Source organism: Lactuca sativa, chromosome 9 (genome assembly GCF_002870075.4).
Source record: "Lactuca sativa cultivar Salinas chromosome 9, Lsat_Salinas_v11, whole genome shotgun sequence".
Classification (NCBI taxonomy): Eukaryota; Viridiplantae; Streptophyta; class Magnoliopsida; order Asterales; family Asteraceae; genus Lactuca; species Lactuca sativa.
Genome location: NC_056631.2, coordinates 20,452,443 through 20,476,864, shown reverse-complemented (window position 1 = coordinate 20,476,864; position 24,422 = coordinate 20,452,443). Strand labels below are relative to the sequence as shown.

At 40.4% G+C, this 24,422-nt stretch overlaps 1 protein-coding gene and 1 long non-coding RNA gene across 2 annotated transcripts; one reads left to right on the top strand and one right to left on the bottom strand.

Moving 5' to 3' along the window:
- Positions 1–9,985: 9,985 nt before the first annotated feature.
- LOC111905920 (pyruvate decarboxylase 2) lies at positions 9,986–13,375 on the top strand. The gene is made up of 5 exons (XM_023901653.3): positions 9,986–11,250; positions 11,756–12,406; positions 12,509–12,626; positions 12,719–12,907; positions 12,998–13,375. The coding sequence occupies exons 1-5, from the start codon at positions 10,640–10,642 to the stop codon at positions 13,166–13,168; spliced, it is 1,740 nt and encodes a 579-aa protein (XP_023757421.1). The 5' UTR covers positions 9,986–10,639; the 3' UTR covers positions 13,169–13,375.
- A 658-nt stretch (positions 13,376–14,033) lies between these two features.
- LOC111905921 (uncharacterized) lies at positions 14,034–14,705 on the bottom strand. Its single transcript, XR_002855061.2, has 2 exons — positions 14,441–14,705; positions 14,034–14,327 (listed from the first exon to the last, which is right to left on the bottom strand). It is a non-coding gene; the product is annotated as an uncharacterized LOC111905921 (long non-coding RNA).
- Between the last annotated feature and the right edge of the window lie 9,717 nt (positions 14,706–24,422).

Below are 24,422 nucleotides of genomic sequence, written 5' to 3'. Positions count from 1 at the left end.
TCGACCTAACACACAACTGAGCTTGAATCCTAACCGGAACTCTAACCTGGTTCCTGAAACTTGCTATCACGTGACCCCACTGTATCAGTACCGCACCCATGCCCATGATCAAAGCATCACAGTAACCCACGGAATCACCTACACCCTCTTGCATGGTGAGAATAAGTGCCTCGCATAACCGCTTTCTGAGAGTCTCTAAGGCTGCCTGCTGCTCAAGCCCCCAGCGAAAGGCCACCGGTTTCTTGGTCAGTCGAGTCAAAGGAACCGCAATCTCAGAGAAGTCCCATGTAAATCTCCGGTAGTAACCTGCTAGACCCAGGAAACTCCGAATCTCACATGGAGACCTCGGAATCTCCCACTGCATCACGACCTTTATGTTGGCCAGATCAACTAGAATACCCTTCTGGTTGACAAGGTGCCCAAGAGATTACACCCCGCGCAACCAGAACTCACATTTGGAGAACTTTATAAAAAGTATCTCCCCCACTTAGATTCGACTAAGTCTTCACTGCACGCAAGAATTGAAGGATTTCCAATCCTTCTCGCTTCCTAGCATCCCCTTGATGACAACTTGTACTTACCAGTGCTAGCGATCCATCACCAATCAAACCTTAAGATCGCCCATCCTCTAAAATCTTGAGGAGTATTCTTGAAATCTGGTCCAATCTAACGCCTCAATCCATCTCCCATGCTGTCAATTGAAGTCCTTAATCTTCACTCTGGCTGACGAATCCTTATTCCCACTTCCAATCTCGCAGCACCACTGAACTCTAACCGAACATAGCCCACGCGAGAATACAATTCTCTTGATCATGCGATGACCAACCACTTATGCATCTAACACCCGCGACTGACACAACCCTTTTCATGTCACCAACTCTGTCCTAGCAACGGTAGTTCCTTGAACTCCAAAGTTCATCCATAGACAATTACCGACCATACCTGAACAAGGATAGAACCCCTGAACGCTGACTTCACTGGAGAACTATCACTCTAACCCTCACAAAGGATCTTCCAAAAAATAATCTTGCACAGATCTCGACAAAGATCCGAAATGATAACGGTACACGTGGAACCCGCTCTGCAAGATGCATCCCTATGTAGGTTCATCAACGAATTTTTGGCATGCAGGATGGCATATAGGATCCTTGATAACCCAAACACTAGCAGGAAACCGACCCGAGATCTAACGTATCCAAACTTACTCATAACTCCAACGTGGTACGTATCCCCAACATCCATCTAGTAACAATGGAAGATGACATACCCGCAACATCTGGAGGAATACTAATCACCTTCTACTGAAATGATCAACCCTACTACCCTGAAGTAGCCTAAACCCTCGGAGCGACAAACTCCCTTGTGTACTGTCCTGTACGTGCTGCACTGACTCCGGCCCTGCTGGCCTTTCACCTGATGATCATAAATCATGGGTCTCTTCCCGGGACCCTTACTATACGCACCTAGCTCAAACCTCTCTTCTCAAAGTGCTCCAAATCGATATCGCATCTGCAACTTCATGCAAATCATATCCCTCGGGGTTTGACACCCTGTCACGCTCGCTAGCTCACTTGCCAATGACCAAGCTACAACACTGGAACATCCTCTGTCCCCAAACCGGGTCACTAACTCTTCCTAGAAGCTTCTCAGATTCTCCAAGACTCTCATTGATTCGAGATATGGATCCTATGCTTTCAGTAGTACAGGCCCAATACTACCTTCCACACCTATCCATACTTTCCTCAGCAATCCTCCAGGATTCTCTAAGTCACTTCCTCAACTGGTATACCCAAGTCTAACTCACCCTCACTACTAACTCACTGAAATATATCCTAGGCTTCCCTAGGTTTCCAAACTCACCCAGTCCTCAAATGCTGAAAGATTCCCAGTAATTTCAACTAGCTACCTCATGAATATAGCCACATGCAACGGAGATAAGATAATCCTTCGAGTAAAAGACCCATCCCTAAAACGGTTAGACTCAGACAAGAGTTGTGCAATAGGGTCAAGTCTCTCACTCTGAGATTATCCGGCCTGTGTCCCATGTGACCTAGCATATTCACTTAATAGTTAGCTCACATTACTAAGAGTCCCACAAAGCACAGAGCAAGCAGCATTCAGACAATGGAAAATCTAACCATCATATTCCAATCAAATCGTTTTATCCTCTAATCAGGAATCTGTACATGCAATTCAAAGGCTCATACCATCAGGCATAACCTAAACAGGCTATCCTATCACTGACTGATCAGTACTAGCATGCAAGTCTACAAGCACATATAATAAGCATATAAGGCATCCTCTTAGATCCTTAGCCCTAATCTAGCATGCAGTTCTCATAAGCATATCATATCATAACATCTCATAACATGTATGGTAATCTTAGGGAAGACTTACTTGAGCTCGGCTGATTGCACGCATCACACACCTTGTTCTTTTCAAAGTTCTTTTCTCTTTTCAAACTTCTTTTATAAAATGATTTTACTTTTGAAAATTTTCATACCAAGTTCTTAGTTTGAGTTCAGACACACCCGAGAGTGTACCCGAATCCCTCAAACCAAGGCTCTGATACCAACTTGTAACAACCCAATTTTCACGTCCAAAAATTTCATTTTTAAATCAATACTTTGGAAAGCATTCGTAAATAAAACATTGTCTGATCAAATCATTCCACAATCCTATATCGTGTTTGAAAAACCATAATATGAAATCAACTGGATATCAGAGAACAAATCCCAGAACAATCTCGTAAGGCGGAAAATAGTGTATGTGTATGATGTATCGCTACCGTGCCAGCTCCTTCCCCTTTGATGAAAAGGTACCTGAAACCAAAATTGAAAACTGTAAGCACAAAGCTTAGTGAGTTCCCCCAACGTACCACATACCATACCATCATTTGATATATAATTATTTATTTTAGGGCTACTATTCGTTCATTAATTTATTTATTTAACTTAATAAATAAACGGGTGTTACAACTCTAGTGGGCCTAATAGGCCCAATAAATCCCTAATTGACCTAAAAGCCCAACAAATTGATAAAATGGGCTAGTATTTGGGTTGGAAACCCTAAGTAGGGTTTGGAAAACCATTATGCCAATAAATCCCTAATTTGGGGAATTAATCGGGACACGCGAGAATTATTTAATAACTGGAGATATTAAATAATAATCATTGGCAGAAATTAATCTAAGCAATATTGGACTTAATGGATTAAGTCCTCAGTTGATTAAGTCTTTAATGGGTTAAGTAGGAAACTCAACCCTAATCATCATTTTATGTGAAACCCTAATTTCACTTGGGTTTATTATTGGGCCTCTTTATTAGGCCTTGATGATTAGGTTATTAATGGGCCATCCAAAGTCAAGAAAATGGACTAGAATAATTTAATGGGCCTAGGGTAATGCCCATGTAAAGGGTTTGGGCCTAATTTGGAAAATTGGGCCATAGATGGGCCACAGTTTCGGCCTTAACGATTATATGATGTTGGGCCTCAAAATAAGACCATGTATAGGCTTGGGCCCAATTTGGAAAATTGGGCCATATGTTGGGCTTTGAATCCCAGTTGACTTTGGGCCTAAGGATTTGGGTCTTGGGATTGAATAAGCCAAGCTAGGGGTAATGTACTTATGGTTATGTAGTGGAACCCAATTATTAATTGGGTGATGTTTTGATATTGACAGATTGGGAATCTGTCATCCAGCAGCTGGACTTGAGCCTGCAGGACTTCAGCAGTGTGGGGTGGAGTCTACGGGACTTCAGCAGTGTGAGGTGAGTTACCTTCTAGTAGAAGTGGGTCTAAGGCCACAATGCCGACCCACTAGTAGGACTTGTATGATAGATGATTGTCTTTATGATAATCTTCTAGGTTTGCTACTACCTGATATGATTTATATGTTAGCATGATATGATGTTATGTAATAGTGGTAGTAGGAGGAATAGTCCCAGGTTACCGGTCGATAGGGCAGAAGGGGTATTTTAGTACCCAGCTATGCTGGACAGATTATGATATGTGATATGATACTATATGGTAGTAGTAGGGGTGAAATAGTCCCCAAAGTTCGGTTGATAGGACCGACGGGTATGTCAGCACCCCAGAATGGCTTGACACGGGTAGGTAAGCGCTCCAGAATGGCTCGACACGGGTAGGTCAGCACCCCAAAATGGCTCGACACGAGTAGGTCAGCACCCAAGAATGGCTTGACATGGGTAGGTTGGCACCCTATAATGGTCGTACCGGGTAGGTCGGGCACCCCAAAATTGCCCGACAGTATGTATGCTAGGTGGTTGTATGATATGTGATATGATGGGGGAACTCACTAAGCTTCGTGCTTACGGTTTACAGTTTTGGTTTTAGGTACTTTGTTTCAAAGGAAAGGAGCCGACTTGGTCGCAGCACATCGCACTATGTTTTTCCGCACACGGGATTCCTTGGGATTACACTCTGATATGGTTTTATGATACCATGTTTTGATTATCGACACTTTGGTTTTGACATGAGATATTATTATGAAAGTTTTTATATTGATCGGTTTTATGTAACAACTTAATTAAAATGAAATTTTTGGCCTTGAATTTTGGGATGTTATAAGTTGGTATCAGAGCCTTGGTTTGAGGGATTCGGTCACACTCTCGGGGGTGTCTGAACTCAAACTAAGGGCTTGATATGAAAATTTTTCAAAAGTAAAATTATTTTATACAGGAGTTTGAAAAGAATTTGGAAAGATAAAAGAGAACAAACTTTGAAAAGAACAAGGTGTGTGATGCGTGCAACCAACCGAGCTCAAGTAAGTTTTCCCAAGATACCCATACATGTTGTGATATGTTATAATATGATATGATTATGAGAACTGCATGCTAGATTAGGGCTAAGGATCTAGGAAGCATGCCTTATGTGCCTATTGTATGTACTTGTAGACCTGCATGCTAGTACTGATCAGTCAATGATAGGATAGCCTGTTTAGGTTATGCCTAATTGTATGAGCCTTTGTATTACATGTACAGATTCCTGATTAGAGGATAGAATGGTTTGGTTGGAATATGTTGGTTAGATTTTCCAATGTCTGAATGTTGTTTGCTTTGTGCTTTGTGAGGCTTCTAGTAATGTGAGGTAGCTATTAAGTGAATATGCTAAGTCACAGGTGGCACAGGCTGGATAATCTCATAGTGATAGATCTGACCCTATTGCGCAACTCTTGTCTGAGTCCAACCGTTCTAGGGATGGGTCTATTACTCGAAGGATTATCTGATCTTTGTTGTATGTGGCTATATTCATGAGGTAGCTAGTTGACATTACTGGGAATCTTTCAGCAGCTGAGGATTGGCTGGCTACGGGAACCTAAGAAAGTCTAGGATATGGTTCAGTGGGTTAGTAGTGAGGTTCTGAGAGACTTGGGCGTACCAGTTGAGGAGACTTGGAGGATCCGGGAGGATTGCCGAGGAAAGTATGGATAGGTGTGGAAGGTAGTATTGGGCCCATATTACTGAAAGCATAGGATCCATACTTGAATCGGTGAGAGTCTTGGAGAATCTGAGAAGCTTCTGGGAAAAGTTTGTGACCCGGTTTGGGGACAGAGGATGTTTCAGTCGTTGCAGCTTAGCCATTGGCAAGTGAGCTAGTGAGCGTGACGGGGTATCAGACCCTGAAGGATATGATTTCCAAGAATTACAGATACGAGGTTGATTTGGAGTACCCTGGGAAGAGAGGGTCATTCTAGGTGCGTATAGTAGAAGGTTTCGGGAAGAGAACCATGACTTTTAATCAACGGATGAAAGGTCGGCAGGGCTGGAGTCAGTGCAGCACGTACAGAGAGGTGCATGAGGGAGTTGTCGCTCCAAGGGCTTAGGCTGCTACAAGGTAGCGGGATTGGTTACGCTAGTGAAAGGTGGTAAGGATTCTTGGGTATATTCGAATCCTTGGAATGTCAGTTCAATATGGTGTTAAGCACCCAAGAGTGAGATTCAGATTCTGGTTCCGGCTCAGGATCAGGGCCTGGGCCAGCCAATGCGCGATCATAGGAGTTCATCTCATCGTAGATTACTTATAGAGTTATGGGAATAGACCTTGGTGGTCTTTAGTTCAGCCAAGGTATGACTTTAGAAGCTCTCGGTAGTTGTCTCGGGGCCTTTGGGGCCAGATTTGTCGCGGGAAAGTAGGGGGTTCGTTTGAAACCCAAGGTCTCTGGACCCTTAGAATCCTTTGGGAGGAAAGATTGTATAGTTGGTTCCTGTCAACGGGATCACGATTTCATCAGATGTTGTGGGAATGTCATCTTTTTCTAATACTAGATGGATTTTGGGAATTAGTATCGCTTTGGAATTGTGAGCGAGTTCGGACAAGTCAGATCTCAAGTCTGTTTTCTGCTACTTTCTGGGTTATCAAGGATCATATATGCTATCCTGCATGCCGAAAGGTCCTTAATGAACCCACAGAAGGATGCACCTTGCAGATACCGTTATCATTCCGGATCCTTGTCGAGATCTGTGATGGAGTATTATTCAGAGAATATTGGGTCAGGATTAGAGCGATAGTTCCATTTTGGATATGGTTGTTGACTGTCTATGGAAGAACTTTGGAGTTCAAGGCACTACCGTTGCTAGGGAAGGACTGGTAGCATGTAGATAGTGAAGCCAGTTGAAAGTGTCAGATGCATGAGTGTTTAAATGTGGATGTTCAAGAGGAATGTACTTTTTCATGGGTTGTGATCAGTTAGAGTTCAGTAGTGCTGCAAAATTGGAAGTGAGGACGAGGATTCGTCAGCTAGAGTGAGAATTTAGACCTCCAATGGTCAACATGACAGGTGGATTGAGGTGTCAGACTGGACCAGATTTCAAGAGTAATCTTCAAGATTCAGAGGATGGGCGATCTTAGGGTGTAACCGGTGACCGGTCGCTAGCATGGGTAAGCACAGGTTGTCATCAGTGGGATATTAAAAAGCGAGAAGGATTGGGAATCCTTCAATTATCGCGTGCCGTGAAGACTTAGCCGAAGCTTAGTTGGGGAGAATCGAGCAGGTGTCCAGGAGCAGAAATAGGTGTGAAACTAGGATGAGCTTCGCATCCCCGTCAGGGGGAAAGGCGGTAGAGTGGCCGTCTAGGTTGAGGATTGGGTGAGCTGGAAGTTTAGAAAACGTTCCAACTTTTGGTTCATGTTTTTCCTTGGCATCAGATAGCAGGTTTTGGGAATCAGTTTATAGCTCCAGTTAGAAGTCAAGTTCAGTGCGTGTTAGGTCGAGTGTGTGTTCGACCGGTATGGAGGGTATTGTAAGTCTACAAGTGTAGATGTAGCATTCACCAGACGGGCAGATAGTTTTAGGGTGTTGTAAGTTTGCGGGTGAAGTCGTAGCATTCATCGGATGGGCAGATAGTTTAGGGTGTTGTAAGTCTGCGGGTGTAGCCATAGCATTCACCAGGTGGGCAGATAGTTTTAGGATGTTGTAAGCCTGCGGGTGTAGCCGCAACATTCATCAGATAGGTAGATAGTGATAGAGTGTTGTAAGATTGCGGGTGTAGCCGTAGCATCCACTAGATTGGTTGATAGCATGAGCATGTTCATAGATCATGAAAAGGACAGTAGTACCTGCTAGTTCGGGTGCAACATTGAGGATATGGAAATCCACGGATTGGATTTCGGAATTTTCCAGAAGGATTAGATCAGGTTGAGCCAGTGATAAGACTGTAGGAGCGACACTACAATTACGGGATCAGGGAGACAATGGACTGTATAAGATTGCGTGTGATATAAGGCTACCATCGGTTAGGTAGCAATCACTTTTAGCCTGCTTTTGGTAACGTCAGGATTCGACGTATGGACCCGATCGGTTGGATCGGGAGGTAGTTAGAGCCACAGTTAGTTTGTGATGGGAGGTCTCAACAGGTAGGCGTGGATTGTGGAGAAACATTTAGTCCAGTGGTCAAGCCAACAACCATCAGAACCGTCCTTACCTCGCTCTCTCACAATCTTGTCCAATTCACCAATTAGATGTTAAAAACGTGTTTTTTTCTTCTTGTGACATCCTCAGATTCTCTACGACACAATGAAAAACCTTAGGACCTTAAGTTTTTTCTGGGTATTGCAATCACACGACAATCTGCAGGTTTGATGTTCCTTTCACAACAAAAATATGTTGTGGAAATTCTAAAAAGAGCAGGCTTTGAAAATTGCAAACCTCTTCCAACACCGGTTGACTCATCCGGAAAAATTAGCGCCAACATCGGCGAACTTTTGGAGAATCCGACAAAATTTTGGTAGCTAGCGGGGGCTCTTCAATATCTCACTTTTACACTTTGGACATTAGCTATGTGGTTCAACAAATTTGCATGCACATGCGTGCCCCTCGAGTTCCCCATTTCACGACCATCAAAAGAATACTTCGATACATTTGTGGCACGATAGATCATGGCTTAACACTTACCGGCTCCAACACTACATCGCTTTTATCCTACATCGATGCTGATTGGGCGGGCTGTCCCGACACTGAACGTTCGACATCTGGATACTGCATCTTTATAGGAAACAATCTCCTTTCTTGGTCCTCCAAATGGAAAACGACTATTTCCTGATCAAGTGTCGAAACCGAATACCTAGGGGTTGCAAACGTTGTCTCCGAATCTTGTTGGCTTTGGAATCTTTTATGTGAATTACATCATCCCCCTCACAAAACAACCATTTTTTTACCGTGATAACGTAAGTGATGTTTATTTGTCAACCAATTCAGTTCAACATCAACGCACTAAACACATAGAAATTGACATCCATTTTGTTCGTGAAAAAGTAGCTAGGGTTGAAGTTCGAGTCTTTCATGTGTCATCCAGTGGCGTAGCCACATATACTCCAGGTGGGTCGTAGGACCTACCTAAGTTTTAATATTTTATAGAAATTATATAGAAACTTATACTAGGACCTACCTTCTAGTATTAAAAAATATAAAGGATCTATCTAATTCTATATGAGGAACCATGTAACATTTTGTTCTAGATTCGCCACTGGTGCCATCATGGTTTCAAATTGCCGACATCTTCACAAAGGAACTCCCACGCGTTCTGTTCATTGACTCCAGATCCACTCTCAACATGCGGCCACCTACCGTTTCGACTGCGGGGGTGTATTAGTCATATATTTTATATTAACCGTATATTTTGTATAATGATGAAATTATTTTGTAAATATTTTCCTAACTTAGATTAGGTCAATCATTCTTGTATTATAAAGACGATTAAGATTGGTGGAATAACATACGGAAGATTTTATCAACTTTCAATTACTATCTTTTATTTATCTTTCTTTCTTCACAACAAAAAATATCATAGATCAGCATATTTAATTTACAAAATGAAAATTTTAGCCTGTGTTGAACATCTGGTCAAAACAATGGACTGATTATACGATTGGGCCAACCCCACTAATGGGTTGTTAGATGTTGTTGTGGCTATCTGGTTTGCTGAGAAAGTAAATTGGAGTGCATGAAGACATGAAGTGTTAAAGTTTTGGTGGCCTTGGACCGAGAAGCCCAACACTATTGGGTCTATTCCAGTTGGGTCGATGATGTTCTGTGGAGAGGGGACAACAAGGGCATGACTCGAATCTTCTATTTTATGATGCAATGTGTTATGTGTGGAGAATAGTTCTCTTTCTAACATGGGCTTTAAAGTTTGTAATACAGAAAATCTTATTGGGTTGTGGTGGAACTTCAACCATGGAATCTGTGAATCGGAGAAAGAGATGACCAACTTAGGTGCTGTTTGTTTTTTTTAAAACCACTTCAGACCACTTATTGTTGCGTCGTGCAGCACACGCGAAGCACTTGGTCTTTCGCAGCTGTTTGTTTTTCTGAAGACTTCTGACTTAAAAATTGTTGCGCGTGTGCTGCGTGGCGCAACACTAAACCAACTGCTTCAAACCTCTTCGCGTCTTACTTTAATTTACTGCAGCAGTTTGCAGACGTTAAAAAACAAACATACTTTTTATTAAATGTTGCAGTCTTTTGTTCCACCTCTTCTGCTATCCTCTGCTACAGAGGATTGCAGAGGTGGTCCGTAGACTTAAAACATTTTCACTTCGAAAAAACGAACAACACCTTAGTGTTATGGAGGGAGAGGACCGTTAGAGAAGGAAAGAGATGATAGTTAAGAAAGAAAGAGAGAAGAGATTAGACATTATATTTTTCTTTTTAATTGGCAAAAATGTATATACAAATAAATAATACATATATAGATATGATCAAATACAAAAGCTAATTAATTTGACTACATAGGCTAATACTAATACCTAACCATTTTACAAAAAATAAAATTAAAAATTAAAAAAAAAATCATATATACCTGATATAAGTTTCATTTTCTGTTTATATTTCTTAAAAAATTATCACCCATTTAAGTGAATCTAATTCGAAAACGAGGGATGGGTCATGTAAAATGAAAGAAGATCGGGGGCTAATCAAAATTCTTGAATGTAAGAATTCGCATGAATCGGGTTTAATTACAACCAAAGAAAACAACAAACTACCGTAAACCACCACCTCACAGTGTCCCTTCAATTTCGAATCTCACTCATCACCACCACTATATCACCTTCCACCACCCTATTCCCACACCCTCACACCACCACTCTCTTTCTCTCTCTAGACTCCCCCGACCTGAAAATGGAGGGAACGCATGAAGACGTAGGTAGCTTCGTCGGAAACAAGGACGCCACCCTGGGCCGCCACCTTGCCCGGCGTCTCGTGGAGGTTGGCATCACCGATATCTTCACAGTTCCCGGTGATTTCAACCTCACCCTCCTCGACCACCTCATCGCAGAACCCCGCCTGAAAAACGTCGGATGCTGCAATGAGCTGAACGCAGGGTACGCCGCAGACGGGTACGCCCGGTCCCGCGGTGCTGCCGCCTGTGCGGTGACTTTCACCGTCGGTGGTTTGAGCGTCCTTAACGCAATCGCAGGTGCTAACAGCGAGAATCTTCCGGTTATCTGTATCGTGGGTGGACCAAATTCTAATGACTTTGGAACTAATCGGATCCTCCATCATACGATCGGAATCCCGGATTTCAGCCAGGAGTACAGGTGTTTCCAGACGATTACTTGCTTTCAGGCTGTGATTAGTCATTTGGAAGACGCTCATGAACAAATCGATAGGGCCATCTCCACCGCTATCAAAGAAAGCAAGCCGGTTTATATCAGTGTCAGTTGCAATCTTCCCGGCATTCCTCATTCCACCTTTTGCGAGGAGCCCATCCCCTTCTCGCTCTTTCAGCGGTAATCAACATCGTTTTTATTCTTATTAATTCCTTTTTTTTTATCATAAACTTATATTATTAGATGATTATAACGAAAGTAAATTGTTTATATGATTAGGTTCTATTTAATTAAATGTAATTTTATTAAAACAAGCATTCTTTAAATAAAAAGATTACCTTTAACACAAAAAATTATATAAATATTATGTACATTAAAAAAAATGTTAGATAGATATATTATTACATTTGTATGTTGAAGTAGTTTTATTTGATTGCTAGTATTTTAATATAAATCAAGTATATTTTTTATTTAAATATGTATTGTGCTTTAAATTCTTACAAAATATTAAATTTTTAAATAAAATTTGAACAATCACTATAAATAATAAACTAAAAATGTATGAAATTCAAAGTTAGAATAACCAAATCAAATTTTGAATAAATGAATAATATATTTGATAATCGAGTATGTTAACATCTCAATCAAATTTGTAAAAAAATATGATGATTGTTGATTGATGTAGGACGAGTAACCCGGCGGGATTAGAACAAGCAGTGAAAGCGGCCGCCGAATTCCTCGACGGTGCTGTTAAGCCAGTATTGGTCGGCGGTCCAAAACTACGTGTAGCAAAGGCTCAACAAGCTTTTGTCGAATTTGCAGACGCGAGTGGATACGCGCTTGCTCTAATGCCCTCGGGTAAAGGAATGGTACCCGAGACCCACGAGCATTTTATGGGGACCTACTGGGGAGCAGTCAGTACTTCCTTCTGTGCGGAAATTGTCGAGTCCGCTGACGCATATCTTTTTGCGGGACCCATTTTCAATGACTATAGTTCGGTCGGCTACTCTTTACTGCTTAAAAAAGAAAAAGCAGTAATCGTGCAGCCGGACCGTGTGGTGGTTGGAAACGGTCCGGCTTTTGGGTGTGTTCTCATGAAAGAATTTCTTGAAGAACTTTCAAAAGTGATCACCAAAAATACTGCGGCTTTTGATAATTACCAAAGGATACATGTTCCGGATGGTGAACCGGTCCCCGGTGAGCCGACTGACCCATTGAGGGTCAATATATTGTTCCAACATATACAAAAAATGTTGACCTCTGACACTGCGGTGCTTGCTGAGACTGGGGATTCGTGGTTTAACTGTCAGAAACTGAAGTTGCCAGATGGATGTGGGTAGGTAACTAATAACCATTATTTTTTTTATATTTAATTTTTGGGTGGTTTGATGTAATCGATGCATATAAAGAGGGAGAAAAGTGTGTGTTATACTTCCAGGTATGAATTCCAAATGCAGTATGGTTCGATCGGGTGGTCTGTTGGTGCGCTTCTTGGTTATGCTCAGTCTATACCGGACAAACGGGTCATTGCTTGCATCGGTGATGGTAGTTTCCAGGTATTTTAAAATATTAAAAATTGTGAAAGCAAATGGGATTTGGGAGTGGGAGTTGTTTGATGAATGTGGTTTTTTTTTTTTTTTTTTTGTAGGTAACAGCACAAGACGTGACAACAATGATACGACAGGAGCAAAAGAGCGTAATATTTTTGGTTAACAATGGAGGCTACACCATAGAAGTTGAGATTCATGATGGACCTTATAATGTCATTAAGAACTGGAACTATACTGGAGTTGTGGAAGCCTTTAATAATGATGATGGCAAGTTGTGGACTGCAAAGGTACGTAATAATTAGCTACTAGAATAATAATAATAATAAAACATTTGGATTGGAATTACGTTTGATTTGTGGGATTAATTGAATTAACAGGTGAAAAATGAAGAGGAGCTGATAGAAGCAATAGCAACAGCAACAGGGGAGAAAGAGGATCATTTGTGCTTTATTGAAGTGTTTGTTCATAAAGATGATACCAGCAAAGAGCTTCTGGAATGGGGTTCTAGAGTCTGCGCTGCTAATAGCCGCCCACCTAATCCTCAGTGATTTTCTTATCTTATTATGATTATTATCATATAAGTTATGAATTTTGGTTTTGTTTTGTTGGACGGCTTTTGATTGTTTTTGCTTTAGAGGAGTGAGATAGTTTTTAACGTAGTAATGTGGCTAAAATTGAGGATATTCCGGCTATATTGGTCAAACAATGGGTGTTATTGACAATAAATATATATAGTCTATATATTGAGGCTTCCACATACATCATGAATACAATCCAAATGTGTGTTTTTCACATCAAACTCGAGATACTAAGGGTTACATGTTTAATGTGTTGTGTGTGATATGCAACATATTTTTACTGGCAATAGTTGAAATGAGTCGATCCAATGGGTGTTAATGTGTTGTCCACGTCTAGTGTTGGATCATCATAGAACATCCAATTCTGGTTGATTTTTAGAAGGGTTTGCTTCTGTTTTAGATGGCCGAAGATGAATCTTCTTCTTATGTAGTCGAATCGGAGGATTGAACAACCTTCATTCTCAAGTCTCTTAAATAATATGAATATGTTTTTTACATTTGAAATGTTTAAAAATGAAAATCAAATTGATTTTTAAAAGGGCATGAAGATCATAAATTTGGGTTTAAAAGTTTAGAGAAGATGATCCAAGAACCGGTAGTTCTTGCTTTAATTGTTTCAAGAGTTTGAAGATGCACGTCTCTACACAAGTATTTGATCGATTGTGAGATTGTAAAAGATGATCCCATTTCAATTACTCAGAACAAAGCATGTATTTTTCCGTAATAAAATTATAAATCCTGTTTCTTGAAGACTCTAGCAAATTGATTGAATCACAAGGATTTTAACCTCTAAACTAGCGCAAGACTACAATTATGCTTGAAGATGATAGACACATAGCATAAACTGAAAATTAATTCAAATGAAGGAATGTTGATATAATCAGCAAACCATCTTCAAAATGTATCAGGGTGTTAACAAAACTCCATAGCCAAATGTATCATCAACTACTACCGTAACAAGTACGGAAATTAGAGACAAAGACTATATAAAACATAAATCAAAACAGTAAAGCTACACCGCTAGAAGCAACGGAGACGATTCAGAAGACAAGCTTTCGTTCATCTACTTGGATCTCTGTCTCATCTTTCGACGCTTCCTCTTCAACCTCCTCATTCTCTTCTTCTTCCACTGCAAAATAAAACGCATAATAAACAAATATCAGATCAGAAATACCAAAATTTGTTGACAATCGTAAATCTTGAAAGAGAATACTGATACGTGATGTTGAATCGATCGATTACCTTAGCCCTCATTGCGACGCCGGCTTGATTTCAGAGCTCCAAAGGCAGCGTCTAAAGGACTCGGACGGCGTTGGGGGCGTTTTGTGGTTAGTGGATGAAGGTTTATAGTGAAACCCTAGTTGGTGTTTTTCACTTGGGGCGGGTTACAATGGATCGGTTATCATACCCGGGCAGTTCGAATATAACAGGACAATGGGAATTTGGGATGTCCAATGGATATTTGTAAAGGTGAATAAAATCGAACTCGAGAATTAAAAAAATTAACAAAAACTGATGAAACATAAATGGACAAATTAAAACCATTGATTTTAAAAACCGAAAATTTTGGTTTTTTAGGTTTGGCCCGTTTTTAGGTCCACAATAATGAACCTAATCCACTAAGGGGGTGTTTTGATAAATAGTTTTTAACTTATTAGTTTATTGTGCTGGGAATAAACATTTTTTTTAAAATATGTTTGGATTAGTTTATTGCGGTGGGAAAATAAACAATAAGTAATAAGCATTTTAAGTGTTTGACAAACAATACAACTTATATATGAGTAAAATGACCAATAAGAGAAATTGAATATCCTATTAATTCTACCAATCCTCTTACCCATTATCATTAAATCTCATTAAATGAACATTAAATGTTACACATGTCATCATTTGATTGGGTAGGAGGATATGTAGGAACAAAAAGTAGGAGGATATTTAATTTCTCTCATTGCTTATTAAAATCAGCTTATTCTGCTTATTACTACCACAATAAGCTGATTTTTAATGACTCCTATCCAAACACTTAAATTTGCTTATTGTGGTGGGATTAAGCAATAAGCAGCCTATTTTTTCCTTATCCAAATTGTAGCGCTCTAAAAATTTCAACCAATTTATACTTTTCAAAAACAATCTGATTTCATAAAGTTATTACAAAAAGGTTTTCAATACAATTATTATCAGAGTCTTCCCAGAACCACATCATAAAACATAATCATGAGGAGCGGTACGATCACGCCTTTACCTTGCCACGGTCTCCTGAAGAACCTGAAAAACATTAAACCACAACTGTAAGCCCGAAAGCTTAGTGAGATACCCCCAAAATACCAACCACATATACCATACACGCACAACATGTCATATCATAACAGAACACAAAACAGCAATGCACTTCGGGTCTACTGTGTGACTGGTCCGCCGCACCGGCCTTTCAGTCCACCTGGTCCACCCTCCGAGTCTAACCACATACATCGAGTCTACAGTGTGATTGGTCTGCCCGCACCGGGCCTTCAATCCACCTGGTCCACTCTCTGAGTCTACAGTATGACTGGTCCGCCCGCACTGGGCCTTCAGTCGGCCTGGTCCACTCTCCGAGCCTCGACACGTCTTGGTCCGCCCTCTTGGGGCCTACAGCCTATCCGGACCGCTCGCTGGGCCTTCGGGATAACCGGTCCGCCCTGGGTATGTTGGCCTACAGTACAAAGCAGGACCCGCCTCAACCCAACTCCAGTCCAACAACCATGTGCACATAGACATTCAGTCATATAACAAATCACATTCAATCAAACCGATCAAGCAGATCACATAGCATAACATCATCCTAACCAGGATACCGACCTAACCGGTCACTAGCATAGCATCATCCTATATACCAGGATACCGACCTTAACCAGGTCTCTAACATATACCATCCTAACTACCAGGATGCAACATAGCAAAGCAATAACATAACAACGATACCCGGATCACAATCCGATAAAGGGCCGACCTTGGTGCCGTAGACCATGTCGATATAGTGAGGATAACTCACCTCGCAACTGCCGACTGAAAAGATAAGACCAAGATGCTCCGACCACTGACACGATCTCCACCACTAGCCAACACCAATACTAAACTCAAAACAAAAGCCAACAATTACCAAAATGCCCCTGTAAGTCAATTGGTCAACCCTTGGTCAAAGTCAAAGTCAACCTCCTGACTGACTCTACTCGCCGAGTCAACCCGATGACTCGTCGAGTCCCCATGCACAGAACTTCCCCAATCCGCGACTCAACTCGCCGAGTCACCCCGAGACTCGTCGAGTCCAACAACTCTGGGTCCCCTTGCACTCAACTCACCAAGTCCTCCCTTAACTCACCGGTTCACGGCTCAACCAGAAGAAGGTTAGGACCTCTCAACCAAACTCGCCGAGTCCAAGAACAGACTCGCCGAGTCCAAGGCTATCTTCAACCAACTCGCCGAGTTGTTCTTCCAACTCGTCGAGTTCCTGCCCACCTTCATGCAACTTGCCGAGTACACCCTTGTGACTCGTCGAATACCCCTAGATCTTAACCCATACAGAAGCTTTCTAAGCCATGCAGGGACTCAAATCCATAGATCTACTCTTATACAAGCCATCCATCACGTAAAGTGGCAAACTTTACGTGAATCCAAGTAGATCTAAGCATTTTACACTCTATGGTTTGGGTTTGGTACAAAAGGGCTTCATCAACCATTCTTGAACATGGACTTTAATGCTCTCTAGACCTCCTCCATTCCAGATCTGAGGTAGCAACCTCAGATCTAACCTCCAACTCCCAAAACCACAAGCTATTCTTTCCAAATACTCCAAAAATGATGAATCTAGGAGAATAATAGCCCAAGAAACGAAATAATACCTCAAAAGAAAGCTCCAACATAAGAGAAATCTGAATCCTTGCAAAACCCCTTGCTCCAAGCCTCTTAACTCTCCAAGATCTCTTCCAAAATCTCTTCTCCAAGGTTCAAAAGCTCTTAATCCACTCACAAACGCACCTTAGGGTTTTTTGGACTTCAAGAGAGGGTAAAGAGGCTGGGGAGACGGTATAATGTCCTTTAAATAGGGCTCATCCTCCTCAATTAGGGTTTTCTCCACTCATCACCAATTCGCTGAGTCCAGTCGTCGACTTGTCGAGTTGGCCACTTAACACGCGACCAGAGTCGCGACCCTACTCGCCGAGTCCACTCATGGACTCGCCGAGTTGCCCTTTCACATTTACACTTTGAACCCTGAACTTGCACTCCTGAACTCGGGATGTTACACAAACACCCCCTAAGTAAGGATCAAAGATTGATGTTTTTAATGTTTTGGTTGGAAACTTCTAAACTTGTTTTAATATTTTTTTAAACTATTAAATTGATTTTGGTGTTTTTGATTGGTTTTAAATTACAGGAACAATGGAAAGTAATACGGTTTACTTGATTTACAGTTGTTGGAAAATATATTAAAACCCGAAATCGATGAACGTGTGGGTTGAACCCGAGAAACCGACCAAGAAATCGAAAAATCAAACTCATTCATAAATCAAACCCAATGAGTTCTAAAAAAATAAATTTAACGGGTTAGTTTTGGTTTTACCCGAAGGAAAATTGTCAGAAAAGTCTCAATATTTTCGGAAAAGTTTCACTTTAGTCCTAAATTTTATTTTTCGAACAGAAAAGTTTCGATTATTTGATTTTACACGATAATATGTTATTTCCTATTAAAAGAAAAAAAAAACGATTTTTTGTTGATTTGAGCCAAATGAAATAATTCGACTTTTATGTTAAAAAAAATAGGACTAAAGTGAAACTTTTCATAAGATATTGAGACTTTCCTAACAATTTTCCTTACCCAAAAACCATCCCATAAAAACTCTTTGATGTTTGGATTAAGAAACAACAAAACAAACGAACAAAAAATATAAAAACTATATATTAAAGTATATAAATGGTCTCCATAGTTTAGTAAAACTTGCAATTTCGGTCAAGTTTCACAAAGATATACCGCATGTTTGTATAGTTATATTTGCTATAGTTTTGGTCAAGGAATTTTTTCCTTAAGATGGCGCTATTGGTTTCGCATTATGTGGTGGATGAGGAGATGAAGAAGGCGAGGTACCATGAGATGATGACGAGTGACATTCGGCAGTTTGTGAGTCGATCCAGTTGTAGGACACTGGAGGATATGATAGCGAGGGCTAGGGAGAGGGAGATTGATCTTGATATGGAAAGGAAGATGAAGTCAGATCAGACTTAGGTTTCAGGTGGTTAGGGCAAGAGGCCTAAGGTATTTGATTTTAGATCGAGAGGCTAGCAGGGTCAGAGCCATTGTGGCAAGTGCGGCAAGACGCATGATGGGGCGTGCAGGGTGGGTGGTTATGGCTGCTTTAAGTGCGGTCGAACGAGTCATATTAGTGGGGATTGCACCACTACCACCACCACTCCAATATTTGATCTGATTTGCTTCCATTGCAATCAGATGGGCCACAAGAAGGCCTATTGTCCGAGTTTGGCAGCAGCGGGACCAATGGTAGCACCCGCTCCAGCGACGCTGAGGATCACCGATGGTCGCCAGGGCAAGGCGGATGCGCCTATTGTGAAGAGCAGGGCTTTTCAGTTGACGGGCGAGGAGGCTCGTGCGACACCCATCGACCTGTTATAGTAATCAAAGTAGATGGAGCAAAAGTTTTCGATGAAGATCAAATTTAGAGTATGTGTAAGATTGAGCACCACCAATAGTAAAAAAAAGTCTAAGAGTTGGAAACTCTATAGAAAATACGTAAAAATTACGGTTATTACCTAGGATGGATTGGTAACATGCAGAGTCATTTCGCATTATGTGGTGGATGAGGAGATGAAGAAGGCGAGGTACCATGAGATGCTGACGAGTGACATTCGGCAGTTTGTGAGTCGATCCAGTTGCAGGACACTGGAGGATATGATAGCGAGGGCTAGGGAGAGGGAGATTGATCTTGATATGGAAAGGAAGATGAAGTCAGATCAGACTTAGGTTTCAGGTAGTTAGGGCAAGAGGCCTAAGGTATTTGATTTTAGATCGAGAGGCTAGCAGGGTCGGAGCCATTGTGGCAAGTGCGGCAAGACGCATGATGGGGCGTGCAGGGTGGGTGGTTATGGCTGCTTTAAGTGCGGTCGAACGAGTCATATTAGTCGGGATTGTACCACTACCACCACCACTCCAATATTTGATCTGATTTGCTTCCATTGCAATCAGATGGGCCACAAGAAGGCCTATTGTCCGAGTTTGGCAGCAACGAGACCAATGGTTGCACCCGCTCCAGCGACGCTGAGGATCACCGATGGTCGCTAGGGCAAGGCGGATGCGCCTGTCGTGAAGAGCAGGGCTTTTCAGTTGACGGGCGAGGAGGCTCGTGCGACAGCCATCGACCTGTTATAGTAATCAAAGTAGATGGAGCAAAAGTTTTCGATGAAGATCAAATTTAGAGTATGTGTAAGATTGAGCACCACCAATAGTAAAAAAAAAGTCTAAGAGTTGGAAACTCTATAGAAAATACGTAAAAATTACGGTTATTACCTAGGATGGATTGGTAACATGCAGAGTCATTTCGCATTATGTGGTGGATGAGGAGATGAAGAAGGCGAGGTACCATGAGATGCTGACGAGTGACATTCGGCAGTTTGTGAGTCGATCCAGTTGCAGGACACTGGAGCATATGATAGGGAGGGTTAGGGAGAGGGAGATTGATCTTGATATGGAAAGGAAGATGAAGTCAGATCAGACTCAGGTTTCAGGTAGTTAGGGCAAGAGGCCTAAGGTATTTGATTTTAGATCGAGAGGCTAGCAGGGTCGGAGCCATTGTGGCAAGTGCGGCAAGACGCATGATGTGACATCCCCATTTTCACGGACAGAAAAGACCGATTTTGTTTATGCTTTATAAAAATCAGAGTACCTCTTTTAATAAAAATGTTGCGGAATTTGTTCCCAGTAAAACATGATAAATACGTTATCAAAACATTTCCGAAGAAAAGTATTTTTAATTCGTTTTAAAACATTTGGGATGTCATCGTCAATACAGAAACATAAGCATAAACAAAACTTACATATATTTACACTAGTGATCTACATCTCTTTAATCTCTCAGTGTATTGTAACTTCATCTCAACACCTGTAATATAAATAAACTGAGTGGGTCAGGTTGGGAAACCTGGTGAGTACATAGGGTTTTCAACCCACAATAATATAATTATTATGTTTAAACAATCAAGCAATTAAACCCAATTACCCATCCTCATTATCTTCTTTATTCTTAAGGATCTACGATAAGAATCAACCATTCCTTGTTCATACATTCTTAAGGATCATCCTAAGGAATCGGCACGAAGTCCATCATCACCGGGGTTTAGGCACTAAGTCTGCATAGTCGCCAGAATTTATACAATAGGCACTAAGTCTGCATAGTTGCCAGGGTTTTGGCACCAAGTATGCATGATCACCAGGGTCTAGGCATCAAGTCTGCATGATCACCAAGGTTTAGAGTACACCGAGTGAACACATCGTTCACAACACCTACAGGTTGCGAGACGGCTAGTGTTCCACTGGACTATCTAGAATAGTCTGTGGTTGTCATCCATACTCTGCTGAATGACGGGGACATCATTTAAGAAAAAGGCTTCTCACATCGTACACCTCTCACCCATACCTCAAGGTCTATATCACCTCTCAACTCATCGTCCAACTCATATTTCATCTATTATATCTACCCATGTTTTTGTTGGATTAGTGTCTAAGTCCATAACTATTTTGGTATGTACTTGACCCGATGGTGCATGGTCCTTTTGGGTTGCCTTCACCAAAGCAACTTGATTGGAGAAATAAATAGAGAGAGAGGTTATTATGATTTATTAATATGTTATAAGAATAATATATTAAATGAGAAATCATATTTGTTTAATTAATATTGGTCAATAATTAATTAAGAATTAATTTTGTGATCAAGTGTAATTAATTAAACTAGAGGGGCTGAATTGTAATTATGTGATAGTTACAAAATAAGGTAAGGATTATCTTATATATATGGTGAACGAATTTGAGGTGTAAATCCCTTAGATTTTGACTAGGATAAGGATTTCTAGGACTTATCTTATCGTTGCTTGGTGGATAAGCAACTAGATAAGGATAAGGACTAAAACCCTAATCTTTACACCTATATAAACCCCATAAGGCTTGTGAATTCGGCCAACCCTTCCCAAGAGGTCCTAAGGACGAATTCTAACCTCCCTCCTCTCTCTTTATACCTTCTCCACTTGCTTATGGTGTTTGTGAACCATTAGAGGAGTGACACTTGTGACTCTCAGCTTTCCAAGGTCAATTCAAGGAGGAATTGGATTGTTATTGCTACATAACAATCAAGGTATGTTCTTAAACCTATTTACATGTGAATTCTGATTTCCATATGCTAGAATTAGGGTTCAAAGTCTTGGATTCAAAGTATGTACAATAGAGAAACCTAGATCCGAGCTTTAGGGTTTGTATGAGCACATAGGATGTCTTATGACCAAAACCCAACAGTGGTATCAGAGCCATGATTGGTTTCTATTGTATTGATGTTTGATGTAACTGAAAATCGTGTTTTGGCCTCACTGTTCGACCTGACTCGGCGAGTCACTCTTGGACTCGGCGAGTCAACCCTACTCGGCGAGTTCCAAAGGGTGACTCGGCGAGTCGGTGCGTCAGACAGTGCTTATCTCGGGATTTCTTGCTGTTTTTGCATTGGGATAATTACTTTATCATGTTAGATTAATATTAATCCGATTATATGATATATTTGACTATATTTTTAATCTAATTGAAGATATTTATCAATTAATAAGATAATTGTTTCCTTATAAGATAATTGATTAATTATTTTAAATAAATTGATAAATTATTTTGAAAGAAATCATCAAATATGGATAATTATGTGATTAAATGATAATTTGAATTATTTGTTATTTGATCCTTGTTGTTGTGAAAAGTTTCATATTTGGCCCTTTAGGTTTTATAGTTTAAATTTGAGCCCCAAAAGTTTTGTTGTTTTGAAATTTAAATAGTTGAAACCCTAATGTTTTGAAAAAAAGGTTTCAAAACTTACCCTCAAGTTTTGGAATTTAAATTTTGATTAAATAGTTTAATTTTGATGCATATTTAAATTCTAAACCCTAATGTGTTGAAATGTTTCAAAACTTGCCCTCAAGTTTTGGAATTTAAAAGTTGATTAAAAGTTTAATTAGGAATGTTAAATTCTAAAACTCTAAGAAGTTTTGAAAAAGTTCAAATCACACCCTTATGGTTTTATTAATTAATTAAGGTGTATAATTAAAAGAAGTTTAATAAATCCATAAAAGTTTAGGCTTCCAATTTAATTGAATTAAAGGTATAATTGTTAAATTTAACCACATGGTATTTTAAAAGTGTTAAAATACACCCTATACTATATATAACATTAAAGGTCTAACATTATATATATGTATGAGTAAAAGTCAGTCTTACCGTTAGTAGGCCTCATTCACGAAGCTGGTCTATAAGGGGTGTTTAAGGAAATTGCCTATAAAATGGCGATTGAATGGGTATCCACTCTTACCCACCGCACTCTTGACTAGTGGAGAGTCGTTAGCCGAACGGGTAGGATAGGACGAAACCTTCCATTATAAGTATAATGAATTATTAAAGTAACTAAATGTTTTCATAAAATTCCCAATCTTAGTTACTTAGGCAAAAGTGAATTGATGCAATTCCATGAAATTACACTTTGTGCCCTTGCGAAGACGTTAGTGGAGCGTGTGTGGTTAACCGGCACACTAAATGGGTCTAAGCAAAGGTAGCAAAGGGTGACTCAATGTTTGTCATAGTTCGGTGGAGCGTGTGTGGTTTACCGGCACATCGAATAGATGACTGTAACATGTGAGGGCACCATGCATGTAAGTTTGCATGGTTATTCACACCCGCTTTGTGATCCTCGGCATCCCAGTCACAAACAAGAGGGGCATATCGAGATATAAACATGCCATTGAAAGTTCAATGTATCTCAAAGGATCTAGGAGTTTTCATAGATTTAAAACTTAAATATCTTTTTCGTTTTTCATGGTGGAAATTAGTGAATCGTCATTCACTTACCTTCAAATATTCTGCAACTAGATTACGGCATCCCTTTTCTAGGTTGTAGCGTATTGTGTTGGGTCCTAGCCTTGGAATTTCATTTGGGTGATCTACCAAGGACTCAATCTATCAACTAACTTGAATTCATTTTCTCCCGTTTTGTAGATGTCAAAGTTCGACAACTATGGTCTTCTCAAATCCCGTGGAACAAGCATTCCACATGAAGATGATATTCCACGATTCGATCGAGGAACAAGAGATCATGCTTCACTTCCTCCTCCTCCTATTGTTCTCCCTAACCCACAAGTTCAAAGGCTTGAAAAGTTCAAGATCACTCAAGCCCTTTTGGCAAGTAAACATAAAGAAGGAAAGCTGGTGTGTGCACACGTCCTAGGGATGAAGTCACTCATTGATAGGTTAAGAATGTTGGGATCCGTTGTCTGTGAGGAAATGGCTGTTGATTGAGTTCTTCAGTCACTTCCTAACTCATATAGTGAGTTCGTAAGAGAGTACTATATGATGAACTACGACGTGACCCTTATAGATCTCACCTATATGCTTATTGCTGCTGAATCAGCAATGATTTGGCGCAATAGAAAAGCAAAGTTGATTGGTGAATCTGCCTTCGAGACCTTTATGGATATAGACAATGGCAATGAAAGACATGTTATGATCGAAATGTTTGATCACAAGAGAAAGACAATGTCTGAAGTAGTTCCATGTCATGTTCCAAAAGAGTCAATTTGCTTTTATTGCCAAGAGAAAGGGCATTGGAGACGAAGCTGTCCCATTTACCTAAGAGATCTAAGAGATGGGAGAGTCGAAACGTATGGCTCTAATTTAGGTAAAATCCATTGACTAACTCTTTTAAGCTTCATTCTAGATTCTAAATACATAATGTGATAAGATTACAATTGATGTTTTGTAGGATCGAAGAAAAGAAAGGAAGCTTAAGGGAAGAAGTGAGCAGAATCTAACCGTGAAGGAATGGATTTCGATCGCGTTTCTCGAAGATTAGATTCTTGAGCTACTACTTAGAGTTAGAATTAGATTGCTAAGAAAGATGTATTAGCATAAGTTTTTCAATGAGTTGCATTGTAAGGTCAAATTTTT

Excerpts from the sequence above, each read along its gene's own strand:
- LOC111905920 (XM_023901653.3), top strand. The coding sequence starts at position 10,640 with ATGGAGGGAACGCATGAAGACGTAGGTAGCTTCGTCGGAAACAAGGAC. Across the intron at positions 11,251-11,755 it reads CCCTTCTCGCTCTTTCAGCG|GACGAGTAACCCGGCGGGAT; the intron begins GTAATCAACATC and ends TGATTGATGTAG. Across the intron at positions 12,407-12,508 it reads AAGTTGCCAGATGGATGTGG|GTATGAATTCCAAATGCAGT; the intron begins GTAGGTAACTAA and ends TTATACTTCCAG.